Here is a 24,076-nt window from a genome sequence, read left to right on the forward strand (position 1 = left end):
AGTGCAGTTGTTTGTGGCTGAACTGTAGTTGTTTCAATTGTGGTAGACGAAGTTGTTGACGGTGGCTGAAATGTAGTTGTTTCAGTTATGGTTGAAGGTGCACTGGTTGTAGTAGTCGTTGTTGTTGGATGTATTATTGTTAATCCAGTTGTGGTAGAAGTTGCAGTGGTTGTAGGTTGCTGATATGTAGTTGTTTTTTCAGTGGTGGTCAAAGGTGTAGTGGTTGATGTACGACTTGTTGTTGGATGTTTTGTTGTAATTGCAGTTGTAGAAGAAGTTGAAGTTGTGGTTCCAGAAGTAGTAGTTGTTGGAGGCTGAGTTGCAGTTGTTGTTTCTGTTGTGGTAGGAAGTGCTGTGGTTTCAGTCGTAGTTGTTAAATGTGTTGTTATTATTTCAGTTGTCGTAGAAGTTGCAGTTGATGATAGTGGCTGAGATGTTGTTTCAGTAGTGGTTGAAGGTGCAGTGGTTGTAGTAGTAGTTGTTGTTGGATGTATTGTTGTTAATTCAGTTGTCGTAGAAGTTGCAGTGGTTGTAGGTTGCTGATATGTAGTTGTTTTTTCAGTGGTGGTCAAAGGTGTAGTGGTTGTTGTACTAGCTATTGTTGGATGTTTTGTTCTAATTTCAGTTGTGGAAGAAGGTGAAGTTGTGATTCCAGAAGTAGTAGCTGTTGGAGGCTGCGTTGCAGTTGTTGTTTCTGTTGTGGTCGGAAGTGCAGTGGTTTCAGTCGTAGTTGTTGGATGTGTTGTTTCATTTGTCGTAGAAGTTGCAGTGGATGACAGTGTCTGAGATGTTTTTTCAGTAGTGATCGAAGGTGCAGTGGTTGTAGTAGTTGTTGTTGTTGGATGTGTTGTTGTAATCTCAGTTGTAGTTGAAGTTGCAGTTGTGCTTGTTGTTGGGTGCTGGGTTGAAGTTGTTTCTGTTGTGGTAGGAAACGCTGTGCTTGCAGTAGTTGAAGGTGTTGTCATTGGAATTGCAGTTGAAGGCGTTGGACACCCACAGCATTTGAATTTAATCTCATAATCAAAACACTCTTGCTGAAACCCTTGCTGCTTGTTGATGCATACGAGACCGAAATCTTTACTGCAAGTCACGACTTGTCCCACCTGTGACATGGACAGACCTGGGTAGAGGGCGGCTCGACACTGGACTTCTTCTGGAGCTGAGCAAACAGGATAACCAGCAGAGATTATCCTCTGAATGGATTCATCTTCTCCACCATCAGGTCCTGGTGTGGGTTGTCCCAGATTGATCCATTCTGACCAACCACATGTCACATCATGTCCACCAGGGCAAAGTGTTGTTGTTGGTGGCTGAACTGTAGTTGCTTCAATTGTGGTTGAAGGTGTAGTGGTTGTCATAGTAGTGGCTGTTGGTGACTGAGTTGTAGTTGTTTCAACTGTGGTATAAGTTGCAGTTGCAGGTTGTTGAGACATAGTTGTTTCAGGTGTGGTCAAAGGTGTTGTGGTTGTTGTAGTTGTTCTTGTTGGTTGTGTTGTAGTAATTTCAGTTGTCGTCAAAGTTGCAGTGGTTCTTTCAGTTGTGGTAGATGATATAGTGGTTGTTTTGGTGGTCGTCGTTGTTGATGACTGAGTTGTAGTTATTTCAGCTGTGGTAGAAGATGCAGTGGTTGTTGGTCGCAGAGTTGTTTTTTCAGTTCTGGTAAAAGGTTTAGTGTTTGTAGGTGGCTGAGACTTAGTTCTTGTTTCAGTTATGGTAGTTGTGTGTGTAGTAGTTGTAGTACTGGTAGTTGCCGGTGGGTGATTTGTAGTTGTGTCAGGTTTGGTCAAAGGGGTCATGGCTTTTGTAGTGGTTGGTGTTGTTGAATGAATTGTTGGTAGTTCAATTGTAGACGAAGCTGTTGTGGCTGTCGAAGCAGAAGTACTTGGTGGTTGAGTTGCCGTTGTCGTAGCAGTTGTGGTAGATGGCATGGTTGTTGTTCTCGTACTTGTAGGTGGCAGCATTGTCGTCCTTTCAGTTGTGATTGAAGGTGTGGTGTTTGTAGTACTAGTTGTTGGTGGCTGAGTTGTAGTTCTTTTAGTTGTGGTTGAAGGTGTTGTGGTTACAGTGATTGAAGGTGTTGTACTCGGAATTTTAGTTGAAGATTCAGCTATTGTTGTTGGTGGCTCTGGTGTGGTTGTTTTAATTATGGTAGAGTGTGTTGAGGTTGAAGAAGGAGGTGGTGTAGTTGGCGTGTTTGTGAAAGTGATGGTTGTAAATTTTGGTGTTGTGCTGCATTGCACTGCTTTGCAACACTTTACCTTTATTTCATAATCTAAACATATGGGGGGATACTGTAAGCTGTTCTCACACAGGAGTCCTTGGTTATTGCATGTTACATCTTGTCCCAGTTGATTTAGGGGCACCCCTGGGTAGTACACAGCCTGGCACTCCACTGCCACTGGATTCACACAGATGTTATATCCTTTCTGGATGATGTGTTTGATGGTTTCATTGTCCCCACCTTCAGGATCATATTCAGGGAAGTCTGAACTTATCCACTGTGACCAGTAGCACAGTGTTTCCACACAAGGTGTTTCAGTAACATGTTCTGATGTAGGTGTTATTGAGAGGGTTGTAATTGAGCTTGAAGGAGTGGTCAATGGTGTGGTGGTTCTCGTAGTCGTAGTAGACATTGGTAGTTGTGTTGTAGTTGTTGTTTCAGATGTGGTCGAAGATGTAGTGGTTTTTGTCATAGCAGTTGATGGTTGAGTTGTAGCTGTTTCAATTGTGGTTGTTGTAGTAGTAGTTCTTTGTGGCTGAATTGTAGTTGTTCCAGTTGTTGTCGAAGGTGTAATTGTTTTTGTAGTGGTTGGTGTTGTTGAATGAGTTGTAACTATTTCAGTTGTGGTAGAAGCTGTTGTGGTTGTCAAAGTAGAAGTACTTGGTGGTTGAGTTGCCATTGTAGTAGCACTTGAGGTAGAAGGCATAATGGTTGTTCTAGTACTTGTAGGTGGCAGCATTGTCGTCCTTTCAGTTGTGGTTGAAGGTGCAGTGTTTGTAGTACTAGTTGTTGGTGGCTGAGTTGTAATTGTTTCAGTTGCGGTAGGTGTTGTGGTTGTAGTGATTAAAGGTGTTGTGCCTGGAATTTTAGTTGAAGATTCAGCTGTTGTTGTTGGTGGCTCAGGTGTGGTTATTTTAATTATGGTAGAGTGTGTTGAGGTTGAAGAAGGAGGTGGTGTAGTTGGCGTGTTTGTGAAAGTAATGGTTGTAAATTTTGGTGTTGTGCTGCATTGCACTGCCTTGCAACACTTTACCTTTATTTCATAATCTAAACATATGGGGGGATACTGTAAGCTGTTCTCACACAGGAGTCCTTGGTTATTGCATGTTACATCTTGTCCCAGTTGATTTAGGGGCACCCCTGGGTAGTACACAGCCTGGCACTCCACTGCCACTGGATTCACACAAATGTTATATCCTTTCTGGATGATGTGTTTGATGGTTTCATTGTCCCCACCTTCAGGACCATATTCAGGGTAGTCTGAACTTATCCACTGTGACCAGTAGCATAATGTTTCCACACAAGGTGTTTCAGTAACATGTTGTGTTTTGGGTGTTATTGGGGATTTTGTCGTTGATCTTGAAGGAATGGTAGAAGGTGTTGACTTTGTTGGGCATGCGCTATAGTCACAACACAGAACTCTGACTTGGTAGTTAAAGCATAAGGCCAGTGGTCCTGTCTGGTCTTCATTTCTGCATGTCAGCCCCTTAGTCAGATTACATTGCACCACTTGTCCCACATTGGCAATGTTGACATTTGGGAATTTCTCAGCTCTACACTGGATCTGGCTTGGTTTGTCACAAATCACGTGTCCTGCTTCTCTAATCTTTCCATAAGTTTCATTGTCTCCTCCTGGCGTTCCCAGAGTGGGGAAGTTGGTATCATACCATGGTGACCATGTACAAGGATTACACGTGACTGTGACTGGCTCTGTGGACACACATCATATAGGTGTTGGTTATATTGTAAATCCACAGAAAATATTCAGTTTGCAAAATGAATAGCTTCTCCTACCTGGCGTGGTTGATGTAAAAACAAAGGTGGTTGGAGACTGGCTGGGTGTAGTAGTGTCTGCAGTGGGCACGTGTGTTGATGTAGGTGCTGAACATGGGTATGACCTCTTGTCAATGGTACCATTCTTCTCACACACTGCTGTGATGCAGTTACCATGTCCATCTGTTGTATTATATATGGTTTTTCCAAGGGGATATTTGTTTCCCTGATATGTACAAGTACAGGCTGTAAAGATAGAGAAGGTATTATTTACAATTAGCCTAAAATAAGTATGTATTTTTTCAACCCACAATCTCTCCAAATCTTTGCATACCTTGGGCATCATAATGGCATTGAATAGTCATTGAACTGCAAGTACTTCAAGAGAAAGAAAATGCAATATATTATTACAGTTTTGATTTGTTGTCAGTCAATCTGAACTTGCCACAAAGTTATATAACATTGACTGGCATGTGTAATGTATATGAGACCTACCATGCTTGACAGTTTTCGGTTGTTGGCACTTCATCACCATTATTATAGTGTCTCCCCTCTTTATCATAGCAGCCACATTGTTCTTTTAAAACACATGTCATTGTATCCTCATCAAAGTACGGCTGAGCAGGAGGACAGTTTGGATAGCAACCTAATTAAAAAAACAAACAGTTGTTCTTAAAGTGTAGGAAATTGATTCTTCAATATTTATTTTCATTATCAAAACAATTAGTACCATCAGTTGAAAGTGGTATATTTTTATTTTTTTCTCATGGCATTGTGATTGAAGGAGTGATAAGCAATTGTTATAGTATACAAAATATATCCAGTGTTAAAAAGATAAATGATATGTTTATCTTAAAGTTTATCTTGTACCTTCTAGAGGTGGTAACTGCGAAGAGCAGTTGCCTAAGGGGCTCCTGCAGGTTTTCATACAAGGAGATCCACATGGCATGTAGTGCCATTCACATTCACCAGGGGGATTGTAGTAATCACAGAAGAGAGCTGGAAAAGATAATAATGCTTATTCAGGATGGGCATGTTCAAGATTCAAGACTATTCAGGACAGCATACTCATGACTTTGATGATGTGGTTGTACATAGCCTTATTTTCACCATTATACTGAGCAGACATTGCATTGTATTGCATTGCACATTGCAGCATTGCCACAGGATGTTATGATAGATAATGGAGTGATCTGGAAAGATGGAAAGATCTAATCATAAACTACTGTAATAACTTTAGCCTGATAATCACTTCCGAGAAAGTGCTTTCAGACCGACATTGCCCTTAGAGGGAGATAATAACTGGTTGAACAAACTCTGTAGCCATAGTTTTCCTTGTGGTGAACATGTTTCTCAAGGCAGCAAGAGTAGGAAAAACCTATTTCCAATAGCAGTGCAAGAGCATAACAGCCCCCATCTGGGCTTTGATGGATGACAGTATGATAACAAAAACATCAGTTCCGGGTGGTAGATGGGCTTAAGAAAATGCATCACCAAGATGAGCTTCAAGACAGTGAAATACTAGGTCTCTGGTATCCATCTTGGAGAAAACAACCAAGAGCCTTGACAAGATCTTCAATCTCAGTCTTTGAGATACAGCTGTTCAATCAACCATCCAGGACCTCAGCACCCTGCTTGCTGGTCTGGAGAAGTCAGACTTCCCTGGTGAATTCAGAGCTTGGATATACCAACATGGCACCCTCTATTGTGTCCTATGCCTCTGCTGGTTAACAAGGTACCCTAAACAATTGTGAAATTGATGGAGAGGAACATCACCAGCTGCACAGGTTGCTGGATGTCTGTGGGACTCCATCAACCCCAGAATGGACGTTTGAATGGAGAGGATTTGGAGAGCCCAAGAGGCACCAAAAGTTGTTGAATCTAAGGTGAGGTACAGGACTTCGATGAGGATAGTAGCGATAGATCATCCAGCATTAGGTCAGTATCTCTACCATATGGCATGACATGACCAAGGCCTGAGACAGATAGTCAGTCCAGACAGAGGCAAGTTTGGGCAGCAGGAAGCATAGAGAACTCGATGGGCATTCAGAGAGCGCAGACCACTGCCAAGGCCAATAGTCCACTCTTCTGATAGCCAATCTGCAAGCGAAACCACTATATATGTCTGATATATTTCCAAAACTATTAGAATTATGTAAAAATATGTTTGTGCTGGGTTTAAGCATCATCATTTCAGTTGTGCATTTATTATGTACTTTTAAATTTGAAATATTTTATATACTTAACACATTTGTGAAAGCCAAAAATGACTAGTTTATCCTGGTTACTCACGGCAGATCTTCGGGGTTCTCCATCGTATACAAATGCCAGCTTGGTTACAGGATTCAGCATAAGCGGCCACAGCACTGCAGAAACACGTGCAGTCTCCACCAGTGTCACAAGCACATGAGTCAAATACGCATGCTTCATAGTATGGAGAGGGATCCACCTACAGACAAATGTATGATGATACACTAATGAGTTACAAAATGCTGTTTGAGGTATAAATACTGCTGTGCTTCTAGTTCTCTATATCTAATAGGCAAATATTGTACTTTTTACTCCACTGCAATTATCTGACAGCTACAGTTACAAATTACTTTTTTAAAAATAAGATTTTAGTACAGAACATATAAATATGAAGTATATAAAAAAGTTTAAAAACCTTCAACACCTCAAATATCTACAACATTAAAATGCTGCATAATTGTTAAAAGCATTGGCAATAATGATCAAATAATACACCCTGATGTATCATAATTCAACACTATGAAAGGGGACAAATCTGCTGCATAATGACTACTATACTATACTTTCTTCATATTATATTTTGTAGATAATTCCTCTGCATTTTTACACAAGTGAGGTTTTGAATGCAGAACTTTTTTTTTTCAGATAGTATTATATAGTGTGACATTGTTACATTTACTTAATTAAAGGATCTGAATTTGAAAGGAGATGATACTCCCAAAAAGATTTTGATGCATCTTTTCTAAAAGTGAGAAACATGAACTGGTGTCACTCCAGGAACATTCAGGAGTTCACTAAAATACTGGGATTCATTTGCTTCAATATGTATTGAAGGGACAGGCAAAACCTGACCAACATCATCGTCATTAGGCCCTGCTGCTTGAAGAGTAAAAACATAAAGAAAAGGTTCAACAACAAATTTGACTTCAACAACAACCTACAGTGGAGTGGCAGGCAGAGAAGACATCACTCTGTATAATGCTGCACTGTTTCTGGGCCCATGACTGTCTGTAGGGGTTGGCTGTGCAGGGACTGGTGATAGCCTGAGCATCTGGGCAGCTTGGCAAATCCTTCCAGCTGTTCCCAAACAACAGTGGGTTGACCACTACAGCGTGGCATCTTGTTGTGAAGTCATTATTTGCATTGTCGTCATAGTTGCCACACAGCCCACACACATGACCCTGAAAAAGTAGAGCCCCATAAATCATGCAGTTCAACTTAAATATTAAAATAAAACTTGCTGTAATAAATCCATTGTCACAGTAAAACAAAAAGCTTTCATTCACATTTTACAGGGTTACCTTATATTTTGGGCTAAGCATAATGTACAAGCTGGTCTTCCTGTCCCACATGAGAATGAGTCCATTGTTGGCTTGAATTACCAGGTAGATGCCCATAGTGCTGTAATTGAATGGAACTGTATCTTCATTTCCACCTGACAGCAGCTGGTAGTTTCCCTCTGTTAGAATTAGTTCTGCAGTCTAAACAAAAAGACAGGAACTGAATGTTGGTCCAAAATTAATTGTTGGTCAGCTTTTAATATCTACAACTTGTACTGCCAATTTCACTTTTCTCAACATCCCAGAAAATGTCACTGAAGCTGTTACAATTGTCCTCAATTGCTCAACTTTGTTGTAGCTGTGAGAAGCTCCTCCATGTCTGTTGTATTCCATCAACGGCAACATTTAAAATCAAGTGATTTGAGTGTATATATTGACATTTTTTTTTGCCAAGAATCTAAAACAAGCCCAATTGACTTTGTCTAAGCACTTCTAGAGCACTTCAGTTTGAGTGACTCAGTCTTGCTTTCCAGCTTTTTGTCAGCAGTTCACATTGAGTTGGTTTTTGAAAAGGTTTTATATTGACTGTCTACCCCGAGGAAGATCTTGATGGTCTTGGAGCAGGTAGTTCCTGTGGTTCCACATGGAACATTCTCAGTGATCACTCTGAAGGTTCCATTAGTCTGAGCGCTGCCACAGTAGTCCTGAGGAAGGATACACACACATGCACACCCACACATACACACAAGAAAATAATCAATATTAGTGGGTCTGCTTGATTTTGTGCATCATGCCAAAACCTGTAGGACAGGATTAGAGGTGGAAATTTAAGTTTTATTGTTTTGGGTCTGCCATGGATATTGTCAGTGATGGCTCATTCCTGAGAGTGTCACAATGCATGTTGAGTTATTAACACGTGCACTTCTCTGTTCAAAATCTGACAATACACATCAGTTCCATTACTCTGTTCACCAATTGTTTTTGTGAGCATTCATACCTGAGTGAGAATATATTCACAGTCGCCATTAAAGGTGAAGCGCTTCTGATCAAAAGTCATGTAGTGTCCATCCCCATAGACAGAGCACATTCCATCACACTGGTTGGTGGTGCACTGCCACTTCCTGTCTTTACAAGTGCTGAAAACAGGTACATACTAGATTGCATCAGGCTTACCTAGTAACTAGCATATTCTTTACAACAATTAATTCCACTTATGAGTCACCTACCAGGTGTTGCAGTCCACCTTGGTTGTCTCTCCAGGCTGGTAGGAGACGCCGTTGTGAACACAGGAACAGGCCGCTGGCTCAATACAGCCTCCGTTACCGTCAGATATCATCCCAGATGGACATACACATCCGGAGACACACCCTGTGGTCATCTGGAGAAAAGATGAAAATTTGCAATTTAGAGATAAAAGCATGTCTGAACTTTTCTGCCTGGGATAGAAATGGTCTGACTCTGGCAATACATAATATATAAATGATAGAATGACACTTAAGTCATGTTTCTAATGTGATGTTCAAAATTTAGGTTGGAGTCAATGATAACACCAAAGTTCCTGACCTGTTCCTTGGTGTTAAGTGCTAGTAGATTTAAGTGTTCAGACAGTTTGTCTCTCTCAGCTTTTTCTGCCATTTTAAATTAATAATCTGTATTTGCATGTAAATTTTCCTTTAGACTGGAGAAGAGGTGACTCACACAGGCCATGTCTAATGTGTTGCAGCTCTTCTCACACTCAGTTCCTTTTGCAGCTGGACCATTAGCAGAGCAGTTGAAGAAAACCATGGGGGGAGCACAGGATGCTGAGAAAAGATGTGTAAAATTACTTTACTGTATTTCTAAAATGAATCTTGGTCACTTATTCTACACCAGTTGTCCTGATGTAATGCAGCATTCGAGACTGTGCATTTCATGCTGCAATGGATCCCAGAAAACAGATTTCTTTATATTATTAAGACTTTCTCAAGAGTTATAGTTACACATGCAGAACAAACATTACGTAACTTAGTTAACTTAGTTACAGAATAACTCCATCTAAAACCACAAATGTTGTTTTTACTTAGCTTGTACAAATTTAAGTAATGAGCTTTAGAGGTGTTGACAGGTATATTTTTGAACAGAGCCAAGCTAGCTTCTCCCCTGGCTTCCAGTCTTTAAGAATGTCCTGACTTAACACACATGCATTAGATTGGCATCAATCTAAACATGTTACTCTCAGAGAAACAAAATGAACAAATGTCCTTCCAAAAATACTAAAGAACGCAGACAAAATCCAAGATTATAGTATTTTTCAAATCTAAAATCAGTAAATAAATAATGAAGTCAACTACAGTATTTTAGCTATGCAGGCAGCCAACAATGGTGCAAATCTCTGAATCTGACAGACAAGTAGAGATCATTGTAAGTCTGTGACAGCTGGCATGCAGCTCAGATCTATTAAGGCCTACTCCATCTGACTATTTTACAGTAGAGCTAGTGAACACCCTAAAAGCATTCATTGTCATTTGAACTGCATGGTCAGGAAGTATTGTAACAATAACTTTAAGGCTGAGACTTATCAGGTGGTTCTGCAATACACAACTTACATGGCTGTATAACAAACTCTCCAAAGCAGCTGAGTTTACCCTCCATACAGGTGCTAGTGGGGAAAAAAAAACACACACACACATTAATATACATTTATACATGTGTGTGTGTGTGTGTCTGAACATGTGTGTGAGTGATTTTCATACCACATGACCCCTTCCTTGTTTACGACCTGTCCAGGAGACACTGCTGAGCCTTTGTAAAAACAGGGACAAGCTTCGGGTGGGACACACTTCCCGGAGTCATCCAGGTAGGTTCCCTCTGCACAGATACAGCCGTCAACGGGCGGGAAGGAGAAGTGACAGATGAGATCCGTGGTGCCGATGCAGTGGCAGGTGCGACTGCTGGATGTGATGTTGTAGGTGTAGACCATGTTGCTGGGGCAGGAGTTGGCATATTTCCCTGAGGAGGCCAGATCACAGAATCAGTGAAAAGCTGTAAGACTGTTGCACTGTATTCACGCTACATGAATATGTTTACAGGACTAATGCACCAATGTTTTTGCAGCATTTAGCCCATTTGTATCAATATTAGAGCAATACTGAGTTTCCCTGTCAGCAACTCTAAAATAGTGACGTTACACTTGGACGACCCAGCACAGCATTGACCTTTCAAAGCAGATGTATGCCAATGTGATGCTTTGACGGAGACCACGTCACAAATTACGTAACCACCCCATACAAGGCCTCACTTCATCACACTTGTCTCACAGAGGTGTTTTGAATAGGCCTACATGAAGTTCTTGTCAGCCAGCCTAAGCATTTAAAAACCGAGTTGTGTTTTTATAGTACAAGCTTTTTTTGAACAAATTATAATGAAAAAAATGAAATCTGTTACATTCTGTCTGTTTCATCGTGGTCTCAGATTTAATCCATCCATACAAATGCAACATCAAGGGTTTGGCCAGTAAACATAATTTTTCAAATACTTTTATCAAATACATTGAAACAGTGAACCATTTTCAAAATAACTGTTTCATAGTGAGTCAGTGCTTTAAAAAGCTGTGTATCCCCATCACTAGGTCAGTACTAGGGGGTCCTAGAAAAAACACAGGTTGATGTGGTTTCACACAAAGCTTTCTCTGTGAAGGATTTATCTAATGCTTGATGAAACTGACATCTGATGTGAGGACATGGAAATATATGGGTTTTTAGGATTTGGACAACGTAATGATGTCAAGTCCTCCAAGTCATGTGCTGTTTCACAGCTCTTCACTACTCACCACAGATAGTCTTCCTCCAGCCGCTGATCTGGATTCCTGCAGCTGCACATGCATGGACATAGGAGGAGACTGCAGCACACATGCAGTCCTCACTTTTTTCACAGTTACAGCTGTCATACATGCAGTTCTGTGACAAGACAAAATGAAAAATACTTGAGTTAAATGAGAGGTCTGGAGACTGGTCCAGGAACAGCCCACTGAAATATCTGAATGCTGTAGATATGAGACTTACCTCTTTGTAAGAGTCAGGGCTGATCTCTGAGTGACAGGAGGCGAACACACCCTGAGGGTCACTCAGCATGGAGCACCAGTGCTGGGCGTACTTCTCTGTCATCAACACAAAATTACCAACGTCACTCATTCTGAAGAACACACAATGATAACAAAGAATCTAAACAAATCAGGCATACCGTTATCCAGACTAAGACTGCAAGGGTTCTCAAAGGTGCTTTTAACATTGGGACAACCGGCATGTGTCTTCCAGCTGTTGACAAAACCAGCTGCGGTGGCATCTGGAACACCACTGAGCTTTAGAAAGTCGTCAGCTTGGTTATTGTTGAAGTTCCCACACAGACCTGCAGGCAGACACCATCATGTTAATGACAATGCCTAAGACTTTATTGTAGAGGCAAAATGGATCGATTGTGTGGGTACTCTTTCCCCACAGGGTCGAAGAATCACGTCTACACAAATCTTTTTTGAAGTCACTATGGCTTTATCATGTTTCTGTCTTTCTATATGTCAGTCTTCTTCTTTCATGCTAAAATTGACTAATAAAAAAATCATACATGAAAATTAGCAATCTAATCTGGTTCCAAACTACAGCAACTATTGTCTCAATAAAAGAAACTAGCTGCACATGCTAGGCTTTAGCACGGTAAGGACATTCTTTTATTCATCACAGCATAGTACAAAACATGAAGTCCATCAATAAGATCTTTAAAAACCATAAAACCCATCAACATTTTGTATAGCCTGTTTAAATTTGATCAAAATTCCAGTACTTCCGTAGATCAAAATATTTGACTTTTTCAGTCTCAGTATTTCTACTTTCTCACTCTAATGAATATGTTTGGTACTATTTTACCCCTACTTTGTCACTTTCTGTTCACATATTCACTGTTTGCAGCAACAAATGGGGATTAATAACCATGTCATCATTTGAGGTGAGTCTTTTCAGTCTGAGAGCACATGCAGATCATTGTACATACAGTGTACATACCACAGGTCTTGGCCTGGTAGTCAGTGGTCACTGTGATGTAGAGCTGCATGACTGGCTGGAGCTGCACCTCCAATAGAACACCAACAGACGTCTGGACTAGCAGGTAGAAAGAGGATGCTCTGAAGGCAGAGATCCCAGCTGGTGGTTAGGAGAAAGGAAGTTAGTTGTTAAAAGGGGAAAGGGAGGAGACAGAATGAAATACTATATAGCAGGGGTTCCCAAACTTTTCCATGCCATGGCCCCCCAAACAGCATTAGCTTCTAGCCGGGGACCCCCTTTGCAAACCCACCGACAATGTTACAAAATATGTAAAGAAACATCAACTTTTAGAATGATTTTCTTACTTTTATTCACTATTCAATAATTATTACATTTGTTTAGCATAAGAACATTAACGAACATGTTTTCAACACTGTATTAAATTCCCACTGAATAATGAACTTTTCAACAAACTGTTGACAGACAAGAACAGAACAAAGAAATCAAACCTCTTTTAATTGTGTGTTCACTATTCAATAATTATGACATTTTTTTTTAGCATAAGAATACTATTAACTAACATGTTCTGCTTTTTTGCTTTTTTTTCTTAACTTCCCTCCTGATGCTACAGTAAGCAATGGCCACTGGATGTTTACTGAAATCAGCTTGATTTGTGTGAAAATATTAACATGTTCATTCATTCAGTCATTTATGCTTTTCATTTTTAATTGATTTTATTTTATTTATTTTTTTTATTGTTTTCCAGATATACGGCATCCCTTGTCACTGTGGACTTTACTGTTGAGCTGTGGAGGTGAGATAGTGACCCCACATGGACATGCTGTTGCCAGTCACTCATTTTCATTTGCCAGCAATGACATTCAGCAGACGAGTTTAATAAACAGGACAGACAGTAACAATATCTCCCCACATCCAGTCATCTCTATGCAGCTGCCTCAGCTGACCAGTAGATGTTGCACTGACAGGGACATTGATTCTCACTTGCTTCCCACCCACAGCAGTAATTATGTTCACTGGAATTTATGATCAAAGTCTGAGGTACTGCTGCCAGGAACTGAACCACACATTTCCTGTGAACTGAGAAGCCTTGCAGCAACTGTAATGAAGTGTTTGTTCACTCCTCAGTCATTCAGCTCAACTGTTTGTGATATATGTTACATTAAAAAATGTACTGTAATGTGGCCATGTAGTGTATCTTTTCCTGCATGTCAGAAAGTCAGAGGTGAACACTGTACAGAGGAGTCTCCTACCAGCAGAAAAGGGTAACTGAGCGTGAAGGCCATTCACAAAAACCTTGCCATTGGGCTGGATGGTGATCACCTTTATATGAGAGGAGACAGGATGTTATTTTTGAAATCATTACATGTTGGATGTGTGTTAAAAAAAATCCTGCTTGTACTGCACTAATCATACAAAGATGCAAGCAACTTCAATACAGCGTAAAAGTGGACATAATATTTACTATGATGGACTTAACTTGGTCTAGTTCCAAGATTATTTTCACTGCACTGGAAGAAACATAAAAACTAACAGTGGGCTAAAATGCAAAAAGAACATGCCGAACAATCTCAAACTCTACATGGGTACCAGGTTTGGTATGTGAAAATAAGCAAATTCAAAGTCCTATTGTAATGCTTTGCTCCTTTCCTTCCTATAGTAATACACATAATGCTGAGCAGATTAGGAAGGGAAACATTTTATATTGTATTTAGATCCAAAATCATCCATAAAACATTAGCTGTTAATGGGATATCTTAGGAAATTTATGATGATATAAATTCAGATTTTTTTCTGGTAAAATAGTAAAATCAATAGTGTAGTGTGTGAGAGTGTCTCTGTGTGCATATCATACTCACATTAGCTCCGCCAGACAAACCAAAGGTAATGGACTTGAGGCAGGTTTCACTCTCTGTCATTCCACACTGCACCAGTTCTCCCTGTATCACAAACTGGGCTCCACTGCAGTCCTAAACATGCAAACACATAACTATTCAACTACTGCTGAACTGAAGCGGCAGACCTGCTGATAACAGTGTACATGGTACAAAATATCAGTAGAAAAAATCACAATGGATGTATCAGCTGTATTTATACAAGCAGCACTAATAGTTCTACTACCAACAGTTGTATCAATGGTTGAAGTAGTAGTAGCAGTTTTAGCAAGAGCAGCAGAGATGGTAGAAACTATGAAGTATCAAGATTGTGTGCTGCCTCTGTATTCCTCAATGAGAACAATATTTTCAAAAATAGTGGAAACTAAAGGTTCAATCCATAATTCCATCCATCCATCCATCCATCCCCCGCAACCCCTATCCCTTTTGGGGTTGCGGGGGGCTGGAGCCTATCCCAGCTACAATGGGCGAGAGGCGGGGTACACCCTGAACCGGTCGCCAGCCGATTGCAGGGCCACATGCAAGGACAAACAAACATTCACACTCACACTCACACCTACGGACAATTTAGAGTCACCAATCAATCTAATGAGCATGTTTTTGGTCTGTGGGAGGAAGCCGGAGTACCCGGAGAGAACCCACGCATGCACGGGAAGAACATGCAAACTTCACACAGAAAGGCCTCGCCTGACCCGGGGATCGAACCGGCAACCTTCTTGCTGTGAGGCACGCGCACTACCTGCTGCGCCACCATGCAGCTCTCAATCCATAATTATCTTAACTAATTGACTATTGCTAATAAGACACTGACAGCATCAGAAAACATTAACTTCTTTTTTTAATACACTACTTTGTATTATATATTCACATATTCACTGTTTGCAACAACCAAGAGGGAATTCAGTCTGTGTTCAGTCTGAGAGAACATCGAGACCATATTGTACCGCTATTTGTTTATATGCATTGTAATCTGTTGTAATGGTGATTTACTCTGTATTGTTTTGTATTTTTGTGAAACATTTGTGAAGTACCCTGAAAAGCTCTATGTAAGGATAATGTATTATTATTATTATTATTATTATTATTATTATTATTATTATTATTAGTAGTAGTAGTAGTAGTAGTAGTAGTAATAGTAGTAGTATTGTTTTGTATGTATTGTAATTTTGTGTGTGTGTGTGTGTGTGTGTGTGTGTATGTGTGTGTGTGTGTGTGTGTGTGTGTGTGTGGACACATTGCATGCATTACTATATGGGTGCCTTTATTACATGGAATGGTACAGAGATGATGTGCATACCTCTACTTTGTTTCATCTCCAAAATTTATTGCAACCTTTTATCAGTACGAGCTTTAACAGATTTGAGTTTGAGGTCTTTAGACTTGTGTCGCAGTGTTGTGCATGTCCCATCACCATAGCCGAGGTGTGTGTATGTGTATAACAGCAGAGATGATGATGTGTGCTACCTTAGCCAGAACATATGAGCAGTCTCCATGGAAGGTGTAGATTTTTCCATCGAAGGTGTTGATGTGAGCTCCTCCCTCTACAGAGCAGGTTCCTGGACAGTTCTCCTCTGTACACCTCCACTGGCCACTCTCACACACACTGTCAGTGCACACAGTTGAATCTTAGTTATTAGTTATCTGTTTGATTGACAAGCTAGAATAAACAATATTCTGGGATTTACTATTTCTCTGGACTGGATACATACTGACAAATCAGAGACTGATTGCTTCATTTGACTGTAGTCTCAGTTTTTCTCGCAAATAAACCCATTTTCCAGTATGGATGTTCCTTTGACATGCTCTGACATATTATAGATCATACCATTTTTTGCAGTTGCTGGAGTAGGACTCTCCTGGTCCATAGATCTTGCCATTGTAGCTGCAGGAGCACTCGCTCAGTGCGACACATCCATTGCCATTTAGATCATCCAGCACCATGCCTGAAAATGATCAAAATATACTGTATCTGAACGCATTTTGTGTGTGTGTGTGTGTGTGTGTGTGTGTGTGTGTGTGTGTGTGTGTGTGTGTGTGTGTGTGTGTGTGTGTGTGTGTGTGTGCGCGTGCGCACAATTATATGTATGTATGTTTGTTGTTTGTCACTCTGCTGTACCTGCAGGGCAGAAGCATCCATCGATACAGTGATTGTCACAGGTGTGGCTGGCCTCTGGGTTGGAGCAGGTATCAGCACAGGGACTCCCACACTCATTGTACTCCATTTTGTGGGGACATGACTTCCCTGTGAATACATCAGATGTTTTGAACTTCCTCTCTAACATTAATTTACACAAACGTTACCGTTGTAGCTTGGTTCCAGCCCCTGAATGACCTGCTCACAGTTCAAACGTGTCCTCTCCTCCCCTAGAACTCCTAACCTTTAAGAAGAGGTGGCCTTGTGCTATGGATACATCTCGTTTTATGAAATCGGCTTACTCACTGCGATCACAGTGTTTGGTTAGTGAGGGACTGGTCTGTGTTAGTGAATATGAAATAAAATATATGAATATACAAGAGAGCAAGAATAATTCAATAGATTTTTCCTGTAGTCCTATTGCAGTCTTAAAGTTACAGCAGACACGGCTATTAGTTCGCTTCTAACTCAGCAAGTTAGGAGTCTTGAAATGTTTTGTGTAATATATAATGTGCGTTTATATATCTCACTTTTGGCATTATTGCATTATATATGTTGCCTAACTGTTTCACATGTTCATGCTGTAGATAATTTAGAGTATTCATTTCACACTGTTCATAAGGTTAGGACTGTTTATTCAATCTGCTTTATACTTTTTGCACTTCAGGTTAGATACTACACTGCATTTCATTGTCACAGTACTTGTACTCTGTGCACTGACATTAAAGGTGAATCTAATCTAATCTAATATTCTGCATCTGCTTGTTGAAACACTTGTGCGACTGAAATATTCAAACCCAAGACCCCACATTTTTCAGGGGTGCAACATTCTCTCTCCTCTTTATACTAATCAACATTGATGATTAGCTTGCTTTGCTTAGTGTACACACACTCTTCTTTCAATTATAGTGTGTCTGCATGTTTTCAGTCAGTGGGCAAAAGCCCCCTCCTGCCCAGGGAATATTTAATTAGCAGTGTCTAATGAGTGTACTCACAGCAGAGCTCTTTGGTTCGCCAGTTGAGGGGCTTGCCACCAGCATGGACACACTGCCTAGAGAACTCAGACACAGTGTTGCAGAGGCAGAAGGGATCTGCCTGTTCATCTATGCCTTTTCCACAGTGGCAGAGGTCTGCAACACAGGCAGAAGTAAAGGAGGCAACATCCAGCAGGCTGTGACAGCTGCTGAAAACCGGCCCTGTAAGAATCTGCTCACACAGAGGTTTCTACAGGATGGATGGACAGACAGACAGACAGACAGACAGACAGACAGACAGACAGACAGACAGACAGACAGACAGACAGACAGACAGACAGAGGAAATGCAACATATTAAACATATATTAAACACTGGGATATGTGTTACTGAAAACCAATAGTGGAATCTAACAAAGTACATTTACTCAAGCACTGTAGTTAAATGCAAATTTGAGGTGTTTTACTTGAGTATTTCCATTTCATGCATATTCATATAGATGTCACTACATCTGACAGGCAAATATTGTCCTTTTTTTCCCACCACACTGGTGTTACAGCTTTACTTACTAGTTACTTTTCCAACACCAATTTTCCATGCTCTTCCTGTCCACTCCAAATTGGTGAATTTGAATTTCTCCTTCTTCAGACAAACTAGTTAAAAGCCTCTTGGACTGGCTGTAAAATGCATTGTCACAAAGCTGAAAAGAGAGCTGTTTTGACCTCATGAAAAGCTGACTGATATGTGATTCTCACAGGACAGCTACAAACATATGATTGTCTTATATATAGATATAATATAATATAATGCATTGCTGTAGATTAAACTATTTAACAGTACATAGATTAGTTACAATTAATAGACTTTGCAATACAGCATTAATACACATTAATGCAGCAGTAATATTAATCTTAAAACATCACATGTTTTGTTGCTGATGTTACTTACATACTTTTACTTTAGTCAGGTTTTGAATGCAGGACTTTTATTTGTAGTGAAGTATTTCAACAGTGTATCTGAATACTTTTCCACCACTGCTGAAAACTAATGTATGACCCATTGGCGATGGCTTTTTTCACTTTGTGTGGCCACAGGCACTGAGACCTTCTGCTGACACACTAGCAATGCTGTCACCTGGTTTGGTGCGCTAAACTTTGACTCTATAGGGAGCTGTTGCTCTGTCACTACCCTACCTGTGGTTTAAGATTTAGAACGGGTTCAAACCTGTGCTGTCTGGATCAGTCACATGATTACTTAAACTACTCTGCTGAGTCCTTAGAAACTGCTGTTTAAACTGCATCACTAGTTTCATCTGAGCTCACTTGCTGTGTCCTTTAGAAATCACCTAAACTCAGGTATCTCATCTCACTGTATCTTAGGTTTAAATGAAACCTGCTGCAGAAATGGTTTAACATAGGTTTATTATTAACTTCAGTATAAGGAGTATAATTATATTTAAAGTCTAAAATCTTTTACAGTGTACATTCGTTGAAGGCAACACAATTACATATACAGTGTGCCACTTCTACCTTAATTCATTTCTGATGCCAGAAACTGGTTACTGATCACCAGACAAATACAACAACCAATAGTTAATTCGTGTACCGCAAGTCTAATGCCTGCAAGGACGACATGTAGTCAGTTTGCCAGTAATGTTTAAGAGGCAGGAACTAATGATGCCATGTACTCTCAGACTAACCTCCACTGCAGTTTCAGTGTAAAGTAATGCAGTATATTTGACAGATTTCTTGCTTTGATTTGTTCAATCCACTCTAAAGCCATCAAAATGGCTGCCTGCTCAATGGTATACACACTTCGTTTGCATGTTTCAACTCTGTGGCTTGGACCTGCAGCTGCAGAACTTACGCTACACCTACACTTCTACATTTCCCCATTCTTTTGACGCTGACCATTCAGATGGGATTAACATTACAATGGAAATTAGGGAATAAAATATGCGCTGTGGTCCTTGGCAGTTCATTTCATCGATGCAGATGACATTTTAACTGTCACAAAATTACAGGATGTCTTCTGTAACAGACATGGACATTCTACAGGAAGCCAAAAAAAAAAAAAAATTATTGCCTCTGTAGCTGACATTACAAAAGTGCATTTGATGCATTGAGACCAAAACCATTTTTTGGACAAGGCTAGTAAATGTGTTTATTTCTGCTGTTAAGTTGGTATTTTAAATGTGGGGGTCTATGGGGACTGACGTACTTTTGGAGCCAGCCTCAGGCGGCCATAGGAGGAACTCCACAATATAATGACTTCCGCCCCGTCACACTGACCCCCATCATCACCAAGTGCTTCGAGAGGCTGGTCTTGGCGCACCTCAAACGATGTCTTCTCCCCACACTGGACCCATCAGTTTGCCTACCGACCAAACAGGTCAACAGAGGATGCCATCTCCACACCACTGCACTCCACCCTGACACACCTGGACAACAACAACAACACCTATGCGAGGATGCTGTTCAGACATCAGATCAGCATTCAACACAGTCATCCCCTCCAAGCTGGTCAACAAACTTAGTGACCTCGGCATAAGCACCTCTCTCTGCAACTGTAACCTAGAGTTCCTGACCAACAGACCCCAGACTGCGCTGCTGTAAGAGGACTTACTGCGATTCTGCATCTAATATATAATTAGTTAATAACCGCATCAAACCTCCTACAAGGCATCAAGTCCTCGTCAACAGCAGTTTAAGTTACCACAGATGAGCACAATCATTTCTCTGTACAAATACATCGATGCGAGGGTCACTTATCAACATCTTTCAATGCAAATGCAGTGCTCAAGTCTGTCCAGCAGAATGCAAATGAAATTTGCTATTGCGCCACCACACTTCGATGGTGATTGCAAGAATAGCATGCATGCATGCATCCATCCATTTTCTATGCCACTTATCCCTTTGGGGGGTCGCGGGGGGGCCGGAGCCTATCTCGGCTGTCAACGGGCGAGAGGCAGGGTACACCCTGGACCGGTCGCCAGCCAATCGCAGGGCACATACACACAACCATTCACACTCACACTCACACTCACACTCACACTCACACCTAGGGGCAATTTAGAGTCACCAATCAGCCTAATGAGCATGTTTTTGGTCTGTGGGAGGAAGCCGGAGTGCCCGGAGAGAACCCACGCATGCACGGGAAGAACATGCAAACTTCACACAGAAAGGCCCGACCTGGGAATTGAACCTGCGACCTTCTTGCTGTGAGGCAGGCGCACTACCTGCTGCGCCACCATGCAGCCCCAGCATGCATGCAATTTTCATGCAAACTTCACACAGAAAGGCCCGACCTGGGAATCGAACCTGCGACCTTCTTGCTGTGAGGCAGGCGCACTACCTGCTGCGCCACCGTGCAGCCCCAGCATGCATGCAATTATCTTTATTAGAGTGAATCAACCTCACACATGACCAATGACGATACAGAAAGATAGAAATGCATGGCAAAAATAGCATATTGCCAATATTTTAGAGCCCGTCCCCCTCAAAAAAAAAAAAAAAAAAATCACAAATCATGTTTTCAGGGGAGCTTATGTTTCATTAAGGGGAGCCAAGCTCCTAACTTTTACTTAAATTCAATATTCTAGTACCCTTTCCATCCCTGGATACTAGTCATGGTATATTATTGAGAAGAATGATTTTTTTCCATTTTGATTTTCATTAAACTGGGTAAAGTCTCACCATGTCGTTGCAGCTTTGTGTTAATTCTGGTGTGTAGTCAGAGCAGCTTTCAGTTGGACCGTCCATTTTCCAGAAGTTAGCAAAATCCTTGGTGGATAATTTCACACCTGTTTGCATAATATCAAAGAAACACAGCTCAGTTGGGTGGCCATGTGTACACTGACTGACTTGTTAACATTGGTCAAAGTATACCGTGGCTGTAGAACTCATCGTAGAGCTGGACCCCATTAAAGTCTCCACAAAGGCCACAGGTTTGGTTCTTGTATTTCAGGTCTAGCTCCACCTGTGACAACAAAACCATCAACCCTCACTCCGACTCACTACTGGACTTGTTACATTACAAAATATGGATATCATATATCATGTGTTTAGTATGCAGTTTAACCTTACTGTATACTTTAATCTAAAGTTTTGAACATTAAGCAATAATGGTAATAACAGGCTTTTCTGTTCAGCCATAATCCTACCAGAAAAGAGTCCTCCTCATTCCAGATAGCAAATAATCCCATCTTTGCTTTGATTTTGATGTATGTGGGAGTTTTCTCAATGAGCACTCCTGCTTGATTGAGTGGTAGGATGGCTCTGCAAAAATGAAAAAAAAAGTCAGGTTATTTTGGCCATAATGTTTTTTCTAACTTTTGTTCTTGGAGTCGAGGGGAGATTGTAAACGGAGCCATCAAATTTAACCAGGTTGTCTTCTAAAAAAATGTTTCCAACAGAAATTCACCTAACTAAATTATGCAGGCATATTGAAAAGGGTTTAGGGTTTTTAGTGTAAACTTACAATTTGCCATCAATGATCACTGAGCCCTTGGAGAGCTCCACCACTGAACCCTCCAGTTTCATGATGATGTTTTTGATGGTGGGTTGGCCGCCAGCATCCTGTCTTCTTATCTGGATGTTGAAATCCGTGTAACTGCCCCTGCATGAAGAGGTCAGCACATAGTTGCAGGTGGAGTGCAACTGGAAAATATCTCCATCAAAGGTCTTGAAGTGGAAGTTGCCCCATGTACTGCAAATCTGGCCATTGTGGATTGGACTCACACCTACAGGCAGACAGATCAGGATGTGATACCACAACAACAGCCATATTTTACACAGGTCTTTACCTATATGAACGAATGCTGAGAGCATTCGTTCATATAAGGCATATAAGGCAAACAATTTATAATTGCTACCAACAACCTACAAGCTCACCTGTTATTTTTTCAGGAATCTGGGAAATGGAGGAGAACGTGTCCAAAGCAGATTTTGCCTCTGTTGAAAGAAGAGTTATTTAAGTATCAATAATCAAATCTCAAAAAACATTACAAAATAATAAGGCTGAGCTTTGCTGTAGCACATGGGTAAATATAATATAATGTATAATGTATGTACCGCTGTGCCAGGCAGCTACAATGGCAGACAGAGTGAGACATAGCAGCCACTCATTAGCCATAGCCATTTGTTTCTCCACTGGAACTCTGTGGAAGATGGGAGGGAGACTCAGCTCTTTATACCAGGGGCCAAGGTCTTACTGTGGCAGGTGAGGAGTGGCATTCTCATAGCTTCATAGTGATTCATGACTGCTGCTCCTGCCCGGCCCATTTATTTCCTGATCCCCTTCACATACCTGATATGAAGGGCGAGGTTACAGAGCATGCAAACAGATGTTCACCTTACATCTGTGAGGGAAACAAAGGGCAGAGTGGCTGAAGGCTTTCTTTCTGACGAAGCAGCAGCACATCAGACTTGACTCATTTCATCAGCTGATCTCAGTCTTCAGACAGCTGATTGGTCAGACTGCATGCTCTTGATTGGTTGGAGGAAAAACCTGCAGCCACACGGCCCTTTGTGGAATAGTTTGGACATGCCTGGCCTACACAGATGTGGAATCCATGTCCACAGTGATGGCCAACCCAACATAGTGTTGGTGTGCTTGCTTGGTTCATCTGATATGTTCTTGGATTAGAGAAAAATTGAGAATAGTCTATATCTATATAACATACTTTAATGCAGTAGAATAATTCAGCAGTACAATTCTCTAATCTCTGATTTTCTCCATGGAAGATGGTCTCAGTTTGCCAGGTTGTTGCTCAGTGGGTTATACTGTAAAAAAAACACCAACAATGTTAATTCCCTGTAAGTTTTCACATTGTTATTCCTTTATTCCTTCATTTCATATCTTGTTTACTGTAGCAGTACACCATCAGTACAAAAAAATGACACTGCAAATTTGGAAGAATTACGCTGTATGTTGCAGGACATAATCTAAAACATTACCACTTATTTTGACTTCACTACATAATAAAACTGAAAATAAACATATAGTGGCAATTCTGGGTTCAAGACCTTTGCGGCTCAAAATAAGGAAGTAGCACAATGGGCCAAAATTAGCAGCACAGCAGCAGCAAGCAGCTTTCATGCTTCACAATGGTGAGCAAATATGTGATAACACACGTCCATTTGCACCAATCATCAGGCACTTCAGATATGGTCAATCTCTAAGGTATGTACACTTTAATTGGTGAAATTCATTTCACTGGGTTTTTAGGTACATATTCCCAGTCATGACTTGAAGGTTTAGGATGGACAAATTCCATTGGACAAATTGTTAATAAGTTCTCCTGCTATACCCCGGGCCTTGCAAATGTTTTTAGTTTGCAAGAAGTTCATCTATAATAGGAATGTGTATCTTAGTGCGGACTTTTATGGTCCAAGAGGCTTTTTTTTGTAGAGCACACTGAAGCTTATACTGTGAGGGATCGAAGCGACCTTGCAGGCACCTATGTCTTAACCATGTCAGACAGATAAGACAGGGTTCAAAATGTATTCAATTCAATTCAGT

The 24,076-nt window shown here is 40.8% G+C and overlaps 2 protein-coding genes across 2 annotated transcripts; both read right to left on the reverse strand.

Annotated features, from left to right (window-relative positions):
* Positions 1-198: 198 nt before the first annotated feature.
* LOC139331978 (uncharacterized) lies at positions 199-1,796 on the reverse strand. Its single transcript, XM_070963608.1, has 2 exons — positions 1,042-1,796; positions 199-352 (listed from the first exon to the last, which is right to left on the reverse strand). The coding sequence occupies exons 1-2, from the start codon at positions 1,794-1,796 to the stop codon at positions 199-201; spliced, it is 909 nt and encodes a 302-aa protein (XP_070819709.1).
* A 43-nt stretch (positions 1,797-1,839) lies between these two features.
* LOC139331989 (mucin-5B-like) lies at positions 1,840-22,687 on the reverse strand. Its single transcript, XM_070963636.1, has 34 exons — positions 22,627-22,687; positions 22,447-22,506; positions 22,034-22,295; positions 21,717-21,831; positions 21,442-21,532; positions 21,250-21,356; positions 17,576-17,804; positions 16,563-16,688; positions 16,272-16,389; positions 15,911-16,049; positions 14,411-14,521; positions 13,805-13,874; positions 12,555-12,692; positions 11,743-11,907; positions 11,565-11,659; positions 11,333-11,459; positions 10,257-10,512; positions 10,110-10,162; positions 9,223-9,326; positions 8,751-8,902; positions 8,522-8,660; positions 8,118-8,228; positions 7,546-7,725; positions 7,186-7,425; positions 6,287-6,443; positions 4,865-4,993; positions 4,490-4,640; positions 4,329-4,372; positions 4,016-4,072; positions 3,741-3,931; positions 3,540-3,621; positions 3,333-3,457; positions 2,337-2,498; positions 1,840-1,968 (listed from the first exon to the last, which is right to left on the reverse strand). Exons 1-34 carry the CDS (start codon positions 22,685-22,687, stop codon positions 1,840-1,842), a joined length of 4,476 nt encoding a protein of 1,491 aa, XP_070819737.1.
* Positions 22,688-24,076: the final 1,389 nt, after the last annotated feature.

The sequence above is a fragment of the Chaetodon trifascialis genome, chromosome 1 (assembly GCF_039877785.1).
Source record: "Chaetodon trifascialis isolate fChaTrf1 chromosome 1, fChaTrf1.hap1, whole genome shotgun sequence".
Lineage (NCBI taxonomy): Eukaryota > Metazoa > Chordata > Actinopteri > Chaetodontiformes > Chaetodontidae > Chaetodon > Chaetodon trifascialis.